At 42.9% G+C, this 15,584-nt stretch overlaps 1 protein-coding gene across 2 annotated transcripts in view; it reads left to right on the plus strand.

Annotated features, from left to right (window-relative positions):
- The window catches only part of WWC1 (WW and C2 domain containing 1), a 69,791-nt gene that overhangs the window by 41,962 nt on the left and 12,245 nt on the right, over window positions 1–15,584 (plus strand). For both annotated transcript variants that reach the window (XM_082771403.1, XM_082771404.1), the window contains exons 9-13: window positions 3,950–4,192; window positions 5,579–5,668; window positions 7,922–8,460; window positions 13,530–13,638; window positions 15,387–15,467. In XM_082771403.1, coding sequence (XP_082627529.1) covers window positions 3,950–4,192; window positions 5,579–5,668; window positions 7,922–8,460; window positions 13,530–13,638; window positions 15,387–15,467 — 1,062 coding nt within the window. The remainder of the gene's footprint in view (window positions 1–3,949; window positions 4,193–5,578; window positions 5,669–7,921; window positions 8,461–13,529; window positions 13,639–15,386; window positions 15,468–15,584) is intronic.

A 15,584-nucleotide genomic window follows, 5' to 3' on the forward strand; every position in this document is an offset into this window, starting at 1 on the left:
ATAAACCTGAAGAGAAAATATATACTCTTAAAAAAAAAAAAAAAAAAAAAAAGAGACAGAACTTTATAAAGGCAAGCTAATACTTCATTTGAAGTGATGAAATGCATACAACACAGTCTTGCAGTTAAGATTTTATACCTCATGTCAGTCTTAAATAATTTATGGATTTTCTCATAGTTTAAAAAACATTGAGAAAAGGTGGATCTGAATGGGCATGAATAATTGATAATGAAATGAAAAGATCGCCAGCTATCAGAGAGCTGTGGTTTTGGCATAGCCTTCAGTAGGAGCTGCAGAAACAAATACATTAACTGGATTAAAGCTGGAACAATGCTATGGATTTGGTGACTCACAAGGAACCTTATGTTGCTGTGAAAATTCCTCCTGGTGTTGTGTGTTAGAAGTGTTTTCTGTCCTCACAGTGGAATATTAAAATGCTCCAAGAACAATAGGTAAGTGAGTACTTTGCTCATGCACGTATTATAGAGTCAAATGGTAGGGATGCATCTGTCCTATTAGCTCAGTGTTGTCAGGAAAGGTAAAACTCGAGACTTCGAAATCAAGGTGATTTCCTATCAGGTAGATTTACAAGGAATGTGAACTACATTTTTACAAAGACTACTAGTTTTACAAAGAATGATGATTTTGGAAGTGAACAGTAGCAGACACAGTTACATTACTGTTGTGGGCCGGACTAAAGCCACCAGTGTAGGTAAATATCTTGTGGAACTTTTTCAGGTCAGACCTAGGTGGCAGTTTCATGTGTTCCCTCATCTAACAGTAAGTCTTTTTGTTTTATGTCTCAGTGAAACAATAGGAGCCCTAGAGTAGAGTTCTTTCATGTCAAATCTGTACAAAAAGAACAGAGGATGACTGCAGTGACAAATTTTAGGTTAATTGGTTTGGAAACTGATGATAGGTATCTTGTCAAAAGAGATGGCACTGCTGCGTCTCTACAAGGAGAGCACTACTGCAGCAGAGCCTGAAGCATGAATGTTGTCTGCTGCAACTAAGTGTGCTGTACAACTTCAGACAAAGTAGTTACTCAGTTGTGTAGCAGCTGTGCTCCATGCTCTGCTTTACTTCCTTCAGCAGCTGATCTTTCAGCTGGGATTTTGTATGACTGGATAACTCTGGGCTTTTAAAGGTAGGCTTCAGAGTCTTCTGAGCTGGAATATTTTAGTGCCACTTAGCAGCTGTGGAACAATGGTGGGTATTTGGTAAGTTGTTAGGGAACACCTTCCTTTTTGATTTTTCTGACAAACAGGCTGATCTGTCAGTATCACCCACTGGTGACTGCTTGTGGAGGTAGATACTGAAATACGCTTCCCTGGAGGTGCATATACTCTGCATTAGCTCCAAAAAGACTAAAAGTTTTTACAAGTTCACCTATATCACAAAAAATAACAGCTTTTCCAACTGGGGGGGGGGGGGAAGACAGTAAGTCTCATAATTGCCTTTTCTAGTTAAAAATACAGTTAAATAAAACTTAAGCTTCCTGTTCCAATTTTTGTTTGGTCTTGCAAGCTAGTAGTCATTCAGGAAGGGTCTGTGTGACTTGAGCCCAGTATTGCTGATGGTTTTTGCAATGCAAACCTAGCATGGCACTTCAGTGATGTGGCTTAAACTCAGTTGGTGAATGCTGAAGGGTGGATTTTTCAACCATGGTCAGTCTGCAAACCATTTCTGTTGTAGTGATATCGTTTCATTGGACTGGGAGAAACAGAATACGTAAACCTACTTTTAACTGAAAAGGGGAAAAATAATGATCATTTACAGAGCAAGGCAAAAGCTGGAGTTGCTTTAAAAAAAGCTATTAGACTTGGAAATACATAGAGAAAAAAATTCCATTGGAAAAGCCATATCCATGCAAATGTATGCCAGAAGTGATCAGATTAATGCCAACCAATCCTCTTAAACTCATAGCCCTTCAAAATACACAGAGGAATTCTTGGATTTTGAATTAATGCCATTGTTAATTCTTTGTTGGAGCACAGTGTTGCACTTGATCAGGCACTCAGAAACAAAATAGCACAGAAGAAAACCTAAAAATAGTTGAGTTGAATATCTAACAATTATGGGGAGCTAGAATTAAAGTAAGCAACCTGCTGTGAGGAATCAGTTTACAGAAGAAATGAGGCTCGTCTTCAAACAGGTGATCTAGTCTGCGTCCTGTGATGGAGGAGGCCAGTCGGTGTGCGTAAGCCTCATGTTGTACCTCTGTTTCGCAGGCTGTCTTGGGGCTTCAGTTATTCTTGGCATGTGGAGCTTGGAAGACAAAGATTTATTCTTCAAGGCCATTCAGCAGTTGTGTGGCTGCTGCTACCCAGATCTGTGTTTTATTTCTGTAGTCACTTCGCGATGGGTTGGCTGGGTAGTGGACACCGTCCTTTGCACTTCTGTAGCATAAACCAGGTCCTGGAAGAATCCAGATTAGTAGCCACAACTCTTCATTGTGCACAACTGAAGTCTGGTAACTCCGTCAGATCCCCAAAACCCTTTTTAAAAGGGGGGGGTGACCGCTGGGCTTTGATTTCACATACAGCAAATTACTTTGTTTTCTCATGTGTTTACTAAAACCTGAATGAGACGAGTAGTTGATCACATGAAGGGGTGTGCATGCCTCAACTGTCTGGTGTTCAGTCAGGTGAATTATTTCCTACAAGACACCTTGCCTTTCTCATTGTTTGAATTCTAAGCTTTCATAATTCCTCCTTCCCAGCCCACTCAGCCTTCTCCATTCCATGTTCCCCACTTCTAAATGTGCAAGTTCCAGAAATGCAAGTCAATTGCAACTCTTACTCAGCTCTATTTTTACAGTTTCTCACTGAACTCCAGTAATTATCCCTGCAGGTCATGAAGAGTTGTAGGTCAACGATTATTACTAAGGAGACAGCTTCTCCTGGGCTGACCGACATTTCTGCCCTCACTTCTGTACTGTGACCCACCACAGGTTTTTGGCTCACCTCTCTATGTTGTAGTATGAAGCAGATCATTTTTAGAGCTGACACAGCAGCTCCAACACTTGGGAAATAGGAAATGGGCGGATAGGTGGTGTGAGCAGCCTCCTTCACAGCCACAAGCTGTGTTATCCTCTTCTGTCTGTCAGAGCTCTTGTGAAGTGCTAGGTCTGTATTGCTGTTGACTTCTTTGTAATCTTCCTGCTTGAGGTAATGTGGTATGGTGCTGAAGGATTAGTGATGCTGCCTTTAAAGTGCAGTCCGGGATGATACCTCAAATCAACATAGACTTGACATTCATGCAAACAAGTGACTCTGGATTTAGGTAGGATTGTAATCCCTCTAACTTCTCGTGTCCTCAGGTCCCTGCTGTGCCAGAAGTAACCTAACTCTTTAATACGTCCAGAAAGCTCAGCCTATGGTTGGATTCTTCTAGTAGTAGCATGCATGTGGTGAACTTCCTCATTGTAAAGACAGAATTAGTTTCTGATTTTTTGAGTAACCAGTGGTCTTTCTCAGCTTATCTGAATTCTGTGCAGGGAGTGTAAAATTCTCTTCCATAAACCTGATTAAAGATCAGATACATACCACGTGATACTCTCCACAATTAGTAGTATGAGGTCATTAAGGCGTATGAAACATCTCTTTAGTGTGTCTGACAGATTTTTTTTTTTTTAGATCCAGCATTTCTGTTTTGCTATTCCTTGACTGCTAGAAACTGCAGGTTAACTAGGGACTTGGCTTTCCATTGGCAGCAAACCTGAGTTAAAATACCATTTTTGCATGTCAGCCTCCTGGCAGTGCCATGCTTGACTGTGCCCTCATAAAGATGACATAAAGGGTGAGATTAGTTGTCCTTGAGCTGAAGATTCTTCTTCAGGGCTGTGGAAGGTGTGGTTGGTCATGGTACATCTTCATGTGTATGTTGAGCAGTAGCTAGGACACTCCTCATGAAATAACTGCTTGCCTTTTTTTCCTTCTTGCTGCAGAATAGCAAACCTGAAAATACAACTGGCTAAGCTTGACAGTGAGGCCTGGCCTGGAGTGCTGGATTCTGAGCGGGATCGTCTAATATTAATTAATGAGAAGGAGGAGCTCTTGAAAGAAATGCGATTTATTAGCCCCAGGAAATGGACTCGAGGAGAGGTGGAGAGATTGGAGACAGAGAGAAGACGCTTAGAGGAAGACCTTCAAGCTGCTAGAGACACTCAAAGCAAAGCACTAACTGAGAGGTAGGTTACTGGGTGTAGGACTGAGCTTTCATCATTGGGCAAGCAGCAGCATCTCTTGCTTGAACGCTAATAGCAGTGCACTCTGACTTCTGTGAGGCTGGTTCTGTAACCATCTCTCAAAAGAAACTGACTTCAGTCAGAAAGCCCCAGGAGGGGAAGGGTTGTTGGGGCAAATGGATCCTGTATGAAAATAAGAAATGCTCAAAATAGCTCAGGTTACTATGCTGTTCCTCTATTCAGTCAGCTCCTCACAGCAGCTTCTATGGTTGCTTTGCAGTCTGGAGCTTGGTAAATGTTAACAGATGGAATTTAAAAAAAAATGTTGTTTGTTCTAAGCGTCCTTGTTTGTGACTCCTGTAGGAACTGATATTTGACAGGCCTGTGGGTGTTGCGTGGACTATCCTGTAAATCTGAACTAGCTGAAAGAAATGCAACTATTCTCCCTAATTTTGCTTGTTGCAGTAGGAGGTCTCCTGGGAACATACACTGAGGTTGAATACTGTATTGGGCATTGTCTGCTGCTGCTTTACAATCTGTGTGTGTTAATGTTGGTGGCTATGGCAATGCTACTTTTAGCTGGAGGCTCTTCAATTTATGTGGGATAAGTGTGTTGCATTTGTTTTCTGTGTCTCTGTATTCATTTATTCTACGTGCTCAGTATCCAAACTACATGTTTCCTATGTGGATTTTTCATGGTTTTATCATACTGGAAAAATTCTAGGTGTCTCAGAAGTCTCAACTACAAGATTTTTACCAGCCTGAAAAATTATGCTTCAAAAAATATTTTTTTACATTGCTGTATGATGAACACTATCATTTGATTTTTAGGAATATGGTCTTGTACAAGTGTACCCAAGAAACAGGTTGTTTCTGTGGAAGGATTTCTTGCCTGAAGGCCTAGTTAGAGAGCCAGCACCTAACTGCACATGTTTTGTCTTAAACCAGCCCAGGTGTGAAATAAAACAGAGATGTTGTTGAAGTCCTTCAATTCACATAAAGCCATAATGAGATGGTTATAAACTAAATCATACAAACCTTAGTCATTTATGGACCTCACTGTAAGCAAACGAGCAGTTACGCCTTTATTAGCAGAGTAAATACAAAAACACAGTAGTACACATCAAGCAGCATCTTCTAGTGAGGCCTGATCCTGGAAACATCAACCTCCATAGCAGTACCCGTAATTCTCTTTCTTTGTTGTGAATGTTTTCGGGATTGAGTTACACGTCTCGGTAAACGCCTGTGCATCTTGTCTGAATTCTGTTCCACTTTGTACTGTGTTCTCATTGACTTTAGTAGGATTTCATGGAAGGAATAGTACTTGTCTATGCTCTTCATTTTAAGTTGTAAATGGTACTTCAGATCTCTTCTTTTCTTTCCTCTTAGATTGAAGTTGAATAGCAAAAGAAATCAGCTAGTCCAAGAACTGGAAGAAACAACGCGGTTAGTTGCAATGTTACACACCCAGCTGAAAAGGTACATGACCTCCTACAAAGTTATGGGCTCTTTAACTGCACGTAACGTAACTGCCATTGCTCTAACAGCTTCATCTCCCAGATGACTGATGTAAAAGGCCTTTTGTTTATAGTAGTCACCTAAGATCCCCAGGTAGTTAGTAGAAAGGGAAACCTTGAGGGTAATATGTCCCACCCCATTTAGATAGGTTGTTTAGAATGGGATAAGGAACTTTGTGCCTCTGACAACAGAATGAGTTTCAGCAATCTCTTTTGTTTTGGACATGTAACAGTTCAGTGGCTAAGGTGTGATATTTTGTTTTCTGAATGTTTGAAGTACTGTCGTATTTTATTAATAAAGTATGTTAAAGACAGCTTAGTACTCATATAGCAAATGAAATGAATCTTAGTAATACGTGTTAATATGTCACAATATTTCTCGGAATTAATTCTGAGTATACTGTTGCTTGCCATGTAGACGATGTATTGTGATATCCGTGAACCTTTTGTGATTCACGTGGTATTTAGAAATATTTCTGTAGTCATAACGTGGTCTGATTATTCAGGCTGTAGTTTTTGGAAGAGCACAGAGTTGCTGTTTTTAAAGATGAATACCTAACTGTAAACACGATCGCCAAACTTTCTTCAGCTGCAGCCATATCTTCAGCCTTTAGATTAGGAAGTATTTGGTGTGGTTTTTGTTTGGTTGAGGTTTTTCCTATCTGTACTGAACTTATTTTGTTTATAGCTTCTGTTCCACTTGGACTGTTTCGTTTTATGAAGATGATACCGAAAAGATTGGGAAAAAAATCATAGTGCAAGACTGATATGTAAATAAGCCACCATGGAGAACAGCTATCTGTGATGTTCTTGTGCAGTAGAACTGCATCATACTTTGGTGTCTTCTAGCTGATCAGGGATCTTCTGAGGTGACCGAGAAGCATGTGAAACTAATTTTTTTTCCTAACTATGTGCCCAGCATTCTTGGCATGCACCTTCATAAAATAAGCCTTTGCTATTAACCCCATAATGCCAAATGTCTGCCATTCAAAGATATGCACAAAATGAAGTTGAGCCCAGTTGGTTGGGGAAAAGGTTATGTTAGAAACAAAACAACAACAAAACCCACCCTTTCAGTAGTGAAGCATTCAAGAGTTTTATGTTTTTGGTCCTGGACAGATTTATGTATATTGCCAAGATGCAAAAATGTTCGTGTTTCAATTGTCACGTTTCACCCAAAGCTTTTTTTTTTTTTTTTTAACAAATGTGATGTGCTACACATCTGTCATACAAATGAAGGCATTTTGTGCCAAAATTGTACTTAATTCTTTTAAGGCCGTAGGCATAATTTTTTATAAAGCTTCTAGCTTTTTCCTATAAATAATGTATTATTAGGCTTATTAACATCCTCACTATTTTTCAGTGAGTCAACTTAAACCACTTGTACATAAGCAGAATTGTTTTAATAGCTAATCTATACATGAAGTGAGCATTAAGGATCTTTAACCAGTCAATGAGCAAAATATTTAATATCTGGAGCAATAGATTTGGTTTGAATGGAATTTCTAAGGATGATATATGTAGTCAGTGCTAGAGGACTAAGCACTTGCTTAAAACTAATTTCACTGTCAGATCTGTAAACCAGATCTCTAGGGATAAATAATTTGTGAGAACTGATTTCATAGTCCAGCCCAAACTTGTTCCCTTGTTCTTGTGGCTCTAAATGCCAAGAAGCCACCTCCTCACATGGGCAAATCCTTCGAATTTTCTTGTAACTGCTGTCTGTTGTGAAGGCTAGTTCCAAGCAGTTGTGATATTACCCTTTTGAGTTGGGGTCTGAGATATAGATAAATACAAGCTTTCTTCTGTACAGAGTTGCAGTAACTCGATCTACTTGCATGAACCTCCCTGATTTTTTGTGGTCTGCTTTGAGATTAACGGCAACCACTGATTTTTCCAGATGGAAGTGGGAGGAGAATGTTGTCACTAATTTTTTGATTGCTTTAAAACTGTTTAAGTGTTGCTTTTGCTAAACAAAGGTTCTTGGGAGATTGATAATGGTGAGCTGAAAAATGTGGATAAACTCTATTTTTATTAAAAAGTGGCCTAACTCTTCCACTGGATAGAATGTGAGTCTGGACTGTTATGGGGACTAACACACATAGCCTGAGCTGACAAAGCACAATGTACTGTGTGGGCTTGGAGACTTGGTGATACTGCAGTGTCTTAAACATTAAGAGAGAGGTGTAACTGTTTTTTGACTTGTCTCCTTCAGTCTCTCCACCAGCATGCTTTCCCTCTCCTCAAGTAGCAGCCCTGGTTCCCTTGCATCTAGCAGAGGATCTCTTGCGACTTCCAGCCAGGATTCATCCACTTCTGCCAGTTTCACTGACCTCTACTATGAGCACCTGGAGCAGTTGGAGCAACTGGACTCAGACTATCAAAACAAGATTGATTTGCTCTTGGAAGGAGCCACTGGATTTAGGCCATCGGGCTGTATCACCACTATTCATGAAAATGAAGTAGCAAAAACTCACAAAGCAGATGCCACCAGCCGCATACAGGCTCTGAGGTCATTGTCTGGTACTCCAAAATCCATGACATCACTATCTCCAAGGTCATCCCTCTCTTCTCCATCTCCACCTTGCTCTCCGCTGGTGATAGACCCACTCATTACGGGCGATGCCTTTTCAAGCCATATGGATTTTGATGATACAGAGATAAGTACAAACCTTTCAGAACTCACCCTACACAGTGGGAGTGGCAACTGTAGACTGGAAGAGCCTAGAGCAGGAGATAAACATCTAGGTCAAGGTATGATACCAAAATATTTGCATGTACAATTTATTTTTAATATAGCTTATAAAGCATTAAGAAGCAAGTATTGCTAAAGCTGACTCATTTTGGTATGTGTTATAAAGTGTATTCAATTGTACATCCTACCCTACCTGGGAGGAAGGGTTGGTGTTTTAACTTGCACACAAAGTACTGCTGCTCTGATGAGTTATTCAGAAGACCATGTTGTTTTTGGTGTACTTGTGTACGCAATTTACAGGGTTTTCATGTGAAAATATAAGTGGTTGTAGTGGGAAGTGTGTATTAATTAGGCACTTAACTACTCAGAATGTCGTGTGATGTCTTAGGTCTGCAGTTGAGATGCACGTAATGCCATATTGACAGAAACTTTTGGGCCAAGGCTCTGAGCAAGACCGTGAAAACCATTCAGCTTAACAGTTAACCAAAAGCGAATAAAAATCCTTCCTTGCCACCTCAGCATACATGACATCTCGCTCCGGTTCCCAGTAAATCAGTGGCAATGAATTCATTAACTTCAGATGAGCAGACATGTCAAGGCTGTGTTGAATTTCTGCTGGTTTGAGGGGGATGGTCTCTTAGCAACAAAAGCGTGTTTAGATTGTAAGCGAGTTAAAATAAGACATTTAGAGTGGATGTTCTGATGCATGCATATGGCTTATTGGTGGGTGGGAAATGTTTACCCAGTTTTAGTGTGATGGCCCTGCTGAAGTGGATGGAAAGCAGGAGAAGGCAGGTGGTGCCATCGTGCCAGGGCCCATCAGAAGCCTGTGTGACTGTGGTTAGGTTAAACCCAACGGAGGCAATTGAAATGGCTCGAGTTGTAACTAGTGAAGGAGTGGGGAACGTGAACTTGCATGCTGCAGAAGTATGAGGTGGCAGTTCAGTTTTTTCATTTTTTCAGGGGGTTATAAAATAGTCCATGTGAATAAAGGAAATTAGCACCATGTTATCACTCCCTTCTGCAAGGGCTGTTAGAAAAGCTGATGCTATTTAAACTACAATAAAAGACACGACTGCAGAGCTTCCCCCTTAAGTTACCATTTTCCTACAAGCAAGAGATACTACAGCTATGAGCAGGAAACAGTAATCATTCCTATTAGAACTGGATGCTGATTAGTTTTAACCTTTTTAGCTCTTCAAGATTTGTCAAGGCTGTTAGAGTGAAAGCTAAGGTGTTAAGCAGATTAAGTGATTATTACTGTTACCCAGTCAGCAGACAAAATAATCACCATAAGTGGTTTATTTCAGGGCAATAATGAGATGAGATTTTACTTCTCAGGCATTTTGTACGAAGCTCAGCGGTGTAACACCCGAAATGAGGTGGCTGGATCTGGTGTGGTTAGTCATTGGCCTCATGGCAAAAGCATGCTCACGTGTTCTTGTAAGTAGAACTGAACAGTATCGATCTGAAGGACTTGCTTTTTGTTTAAAAATAAAATAACTGCTACTTCTAAGGCTAAAGTAAGGTTTACCCTCTTACTTGAGTGATATAGGTGAAGCTACTAACAAAATCAGGAGTCTGGTGATATCAGATATCCTTTGAGGAAATGGCACAGATATTAGGACAGTCCACAGCGTGTATTTTCAAGTCCACGTCATGGTGTATCAGTGCGAGTCCATAGAAGGGAAGTGGCAGGAAAGGAAATCTTCAAATTCTTCATATGAATTAAAAAAAAAATAAAAATAAAAAAAATGGTGGAACAACATAGCAAGAATTACCACCCTGCTTGGGAACATAGAATAGAGTTGAATCAGTTCAGAACGCTTCCATAAACTTGCTTTTGTAGTATGACAATCGTTTAGAGACGTAAGGCTTAATGCAGGAAACCCACATTTTTGCATTTATTAGACACACAAAATAGTTCCAGGTTTAGTGTGTATGTGTAAGCCTTGCAGTGCTGAGCTTCAAGTCCCTTGCAAAAAATGCAAGGAGGAATAAAGATGGGTGCGTGTTGAGTCATTTTTGGGGAACCCATTAATCTTTTTTCAGGTTACTCTTTGACATTGTGATGTGTATATCCCCATGGTATTTCTGCTGTTCTGTGCATCCCTGGTATTTCCAGTTTTTGGCTGGGGTGAGGATGTGTCAAAACACTGCCAGCAGCTTTCTCAGCGTGTCTGGCCGAACCAGAAGCAGCAGGTTCCAGTTGTCCTCTGGAGCCTTTTCCTGCAGGGTTTCCCATATCTCAGAGCTGAGGGCTGGAGCTGAGCCTCCACAGAACGAAGCTCTCTGCTTCTGTGATGCCCAGCAGACATCTCCATACCCATCAGCTTCCTTCTGCTGTTCGTTACCATTTCAGCACCTGCATAAAACAGCCGGCCCTTCCGCTGCAAGGCTTCCTGCTCTGCTTCTGGTGCCTCCCAGGGTGTCACCAGTACGGCCTGGGCAGAGCAGGCGGATCGGTGCCTGCAGGCCGTGCTTTCCCCTCCCCAGCAGCTCTCCCCCTTCTCCCTTGAAGAATTGTCCTGCCCGTGCCCACCCCCGAGCTCCCAGCCCGTGGAAGCTGACAGGGCTGGGCTGGGGGCGCTGGGCAGGGAGCGGGCCTGTGCTGGGGGCTCCCGCTGCCCGGGCCAAGTTGTCACTGCAAAGGTAACAGGAAACAGCCAGGAACGAAAAGGGAGCCCTCTGGTAGCCTTACGCTTAGCTCCTTTAATTGCAAAGCTATTAAGGAAGAAAGAGGCTGGAAAAGGAGTGATGGTGTCTCCGTTACAGATGTGAAGCTTGTCCAAGGAGCCGCAGCCTAAACCGGGGAGCTGAGAGGATTCATTTGCTCCCCGTGGCCACAAGGTACTTGGTGAAGTGACCAAAAATGAAGGCTTTCTGGGTTGAAGTGATTAAACAGCATTGGTAATCGAAGGAGAAAAAGAGCTTAAGTGTACGGAGACCGATTTGCAGCGTTCTCCTTAATAAAGGAGCTTAATATGAAAAGATTCCTGGACTGGCATTTCTGGGAGCAGTACATAAACCTCAGCCAGCCAGCCAGCCGGCAGGGAAGAAATGCTTTTCATGTTGGAACCAGGGAATAAGGGGTACAAAGCAGTGCTGATGAAAGAAGAAATGTTCAGAGCCTGCTCATGTGCCTCCAGCATGGTCCTGCGTGTGGGGAGTGTGGCCTCGGCCCTTGCACACCAGCACAGGAAGAACAGATTAATTGGAGTGCCAGTATGAAATGTGTCCATTACTGTCAATTAACGACTGATCTATCGTGTTACAAATGCTAAGTTTTATTCATTGTGGTATGACCTATGGGGAGAAGGTCTGGGTATTTATTTCTGTCCAGCAGCTCCGTGGGCATTCGGAGGGGCAGACATCCTTCAGTGGGGCTGCCCACAGAGAAGGGCAAACAGCCCCACACTGCTTGCACACGTGAGCAGCGTGTTGGTGTTATATGCAGCTCCCCCTGCTGCTAACTGGAGAACAAGTCCTTGTGTCATTCTCCGGTCCTGTATGGAGCTTGCACGCTTCTTGCAGCAATGCTTTTCAAATCTGTTCTTAATTCTGGGGTTGAATGTAACTGTGTGCAAAAAGAAAATCTGCTTTATGATACAACGTAGGATGGAAACCATGTATCAACTCAGGGGCACGTGGTTCCCTAAGGCTACAGAGAAGAGGGACCTCTTTTAAAAAGGTGAAAAACCCTTGGAGAGGAGCGCATTGCTACATTTCTGCTGTGGGGTTAGGGTCACTCCCAGTGTGATAGCACGACCCGTCCTCTCCTGCAGAGCAAAGCCCTGCTGGTGAGGGCAAGGGAAGAGCTGGGTATGCCCCAGTGTCTGCTTGGCACTCGAGTCCTCCAGGCTTATGGCTGAAGTGTCTATCTGCAGAAATGTGATGGTTCAAGTGATAAGATGCAAAATTAGCAAAAGCCTGGTGCACATCTTTCCCTATTTTGTCTCACAAGACATAAAATGGAATAGTTCCGTTGGAAGAGACCTTCCAGGATCTTCTAGTCCAACTGCCTGCCCTCTCCAGGGCTAAGCAAAAGGTAAAACATATCAATGAGGGCATTGTCCAAATGTCTCCTGAACACTGATGGACATGGGGCATCAACCACCACTCTAGGAAGCCTGTTGCAGTGGTTGACCACCCTCACAGTAAAGTTCTTCCTAATGTCCAGTCTGAACCTCCCCTGGTGCAGCTCTGTGTCATTCCTGTGTGTCCTGGCCTCAGCTACCAGGGAGAACAGACAGGTCCCTCCTCTATGTCCCCGTGCAAAACTCTTCTTCAGCTGCTTCCATTTCTCTTCCCTGTCTCCTTCCCCATATGTTTCTTTGTGGCTGCTTCTTCGAATCCTGTGATCTTTCTCCCCATGTTTATGCAGTTAACCCGGTCTTTCCAGCCTTTGTATGCTAACCTTTTTGGCTCATGGGTAGAGGGGCGTATTTCTTCCTTGTTCCCCTCCTTGAGGCTGACCTTGGCGTAAGCTCTCCAGGTGGGTTATACCCCTCACATAATCCCTTTCTGGCCAGGGCTCAGTCGCTACTATTTGCCTTCCTTGCTTTTGTCTGTGGTGGTGTGACCAGAAGAACTAGTACCTGCTTAAGGCTGGCTTGCAATAGAAGCTGTTTTATTGGTTAATAATTTATAACTTTATTGGAGCTCAGAAGCTCTGTTTCTTCTACACCTTGCCCTTCGTGTCCTGGGCACCTCCCTGCCCTTTGACTGCTTTGCAGCCTCTCCTGCAAGGCCCTGGAGAGGGACCTGGGGCAGCGCAGCCAGCACAGCCTGGCTTCCATCCTGGGCACTCTGCTGCATGACCCAGGTACTGAGTGGGCATCGGCTGTGCGCTGAAACCCTGCTCCCCCCGCTGCCACGTGCACTGCTCCTCCCGTTGTCTCCGAGCCGTGTCCTGCAGGCAGCCTGGCCTTGTCCTGCTGGCTGTGAGCACAGTTCACCCTGCCTTTGTCCGCTCTGCGTTCAGCAATGTGCTGCTGCTTAACAAGACTGGGGCGGGGAAAGAAGTGCAATGGAAGGGGAGGATGAGAAAAAAGCTGCTGCTGATCCATGCTGTTCATTTTCATTAACACCTGTTTTTTTTTGGTTTTCCTCTGTGCTTTTCTGATAGGTGTAAATACAGCTGGAGGGACGGCACTGAAGGTGGCGTGTGTGTCAGCTGCAGTGTCTGATGAATCTGTTGCTGGAGATAGCGGGGTGTATGAGGCATCTGTGCAAAGGTAGACATCAGATCTTTCTCTAGAAAGAAGCTAATTCAGCTTTGCACACAGGAGTCAGCTGGAATAATGCTGGATTTGTTTTTTTCTTTTTTTTGGGGGGGGAGGGATTGGTGGCTAAGGTTTTCAATCTCAGACTTCGTAATATTAAAAAACTATAAGCAGGTTGAATTTGATGATGAAAATGACCCATTTGTGCCATTGTACAAGGAGCTGAGAAGAAGGTTGTCACTTCTCTCTTCACGGGGAGCTGTTCGAACAGTCAGTCTGTTTCTGAAGGTGCTGGTAAGCTGTGACTGCATTAGCAGAGAGCCATCTGGCAGGTGTAACATTCCCCTCCTGCCAGCCAGCCGTGCTGGTGTCAGTGACAGCCTTCAGTCAGCATAACAGGATTCTGGATGTTAGGAAGCAGAAGCACCTTGAACCACCTCACAGCTGCGCCTGCACCGCGATGCTTGGATCCAATACACGATTTCTGTAGGGTTTTCTCTCTCGGTGCCTAGCTTAAGAATGATCCGTGCATTATTGCTCCTCCTGGGGCTCTGGATCCCCTTACTGCTTGCTAAAGCTTTCCACAGTGGTTTGACAAAAAGTTAATTGAAAGGTACTGTTCTTATTGATACCTGTTTTGACTGCATCTGCAGTTTGTTTTCCTACCATTTTTATTGGCATTGAGGTAAATTATGGGTCCTTTTATTGCACGACGTGACTGTAGAGGTGAAAACCCGGTCATCTTACCCCCCTGCCCATTATCTTTGTGAATTCTCTAGAGAGATGAGTAACGTTTTATATTTACAGGACCATTCCCTTTGACAAGAATGTGCAGCTCTTTGTAAATCAGACCTCGTGGCCTCAAGTCAGACAATCGCACAATGAGGTGTCCTAGGGCCCTTGTGTCCCCTCGATGGGACGGGGAGCTCTGCGGCAGGGGGAGAGAGGGATAATGTGCGACACAAGGGGAGAATGCATCCCATGCACCCTCACGTCTTGCGTTACTTAATGTTTGGGTTGTTGACTTGGCAACCTTTGTAAAGGGCTGTAGTATCATTTTGATGCCTATGATAAATAGCGAGGGTAGGATGAGCAACACGTTTGTCCTCTATAGATGTAAGGTAATGAAATGCAGAAGAGTGCCAAGTAATATGGGAAATACTTAGAAAGAAATGCTAATCCTGTTTTAACATGCTACAGCATAGTCTGAGTCAATTAGATGATGAATGTAGTTGTTGGGACTTTCAGTGCGTAAACCTTTGGAGGAGGAATTGGGAGAAAAAATTAGGGCTGTTGTAAAGACGAGCGATCAGTGTATTCTGTTGCTTTCCATGTGCTTAGGGAAGTTTGATTTGTTAAAGAAACAAAGGAATGACTTAAATCTAATCAAAGCTGGGAATTTTTGCTGTCACAGTGCAAGATGGGATTGTAGCTGTTAAGTCTTATTTTTGTTTCTGAGCAGTCAGCTGTCTTAACTAAAATCCAGTCAAGGGAACCCTTGAAAAGTCCTCCCTACCTTATTCTGCATAACCTGTCATGTGGCTTTTTTTGGCAGTGAAAGGGGAAGGCATATGACTTTCTGCTGATAAGGACTGCAATACATACCTCTAAGGATGATTGAACTTATTAAATGGGCTTTCTTTTAGCTGCTAATTTTACAAAATCTGTATGCCTGAATCCTGAATGGAAGGGAAAAGATCTTGTATTGCCTAAATGCTAGCGCTTCAATCAAGTCCTTAATTGTCTTTCTTTTCTTTCAGACCGTGTGTGTCAGAAGTGGTGGTGTTTGACAGTGATGATACAGAAGGAGTTGGGACAGCTAAAGTGCAAATTGCAATGAGGTAAACACTACACACTTTTATTGTATTTTTCCTTACAATGGAAAGAATGATTTAAGACTGCTTTGTTCTGTTTTCTTAGCCTATTTATCATATCCCATTGGTATTTGCTAACTGATG

Source organism: Aythya marila (assembly GCF_965140915.1).
Source record: "Aythya marila genome assembly, chromosome: 14".
Lineage (NCBI taxonomy): Eukaryota > Metazoa > Chordata > Aves > Anseriformes > Anatidae > Aythya > Aythya marila.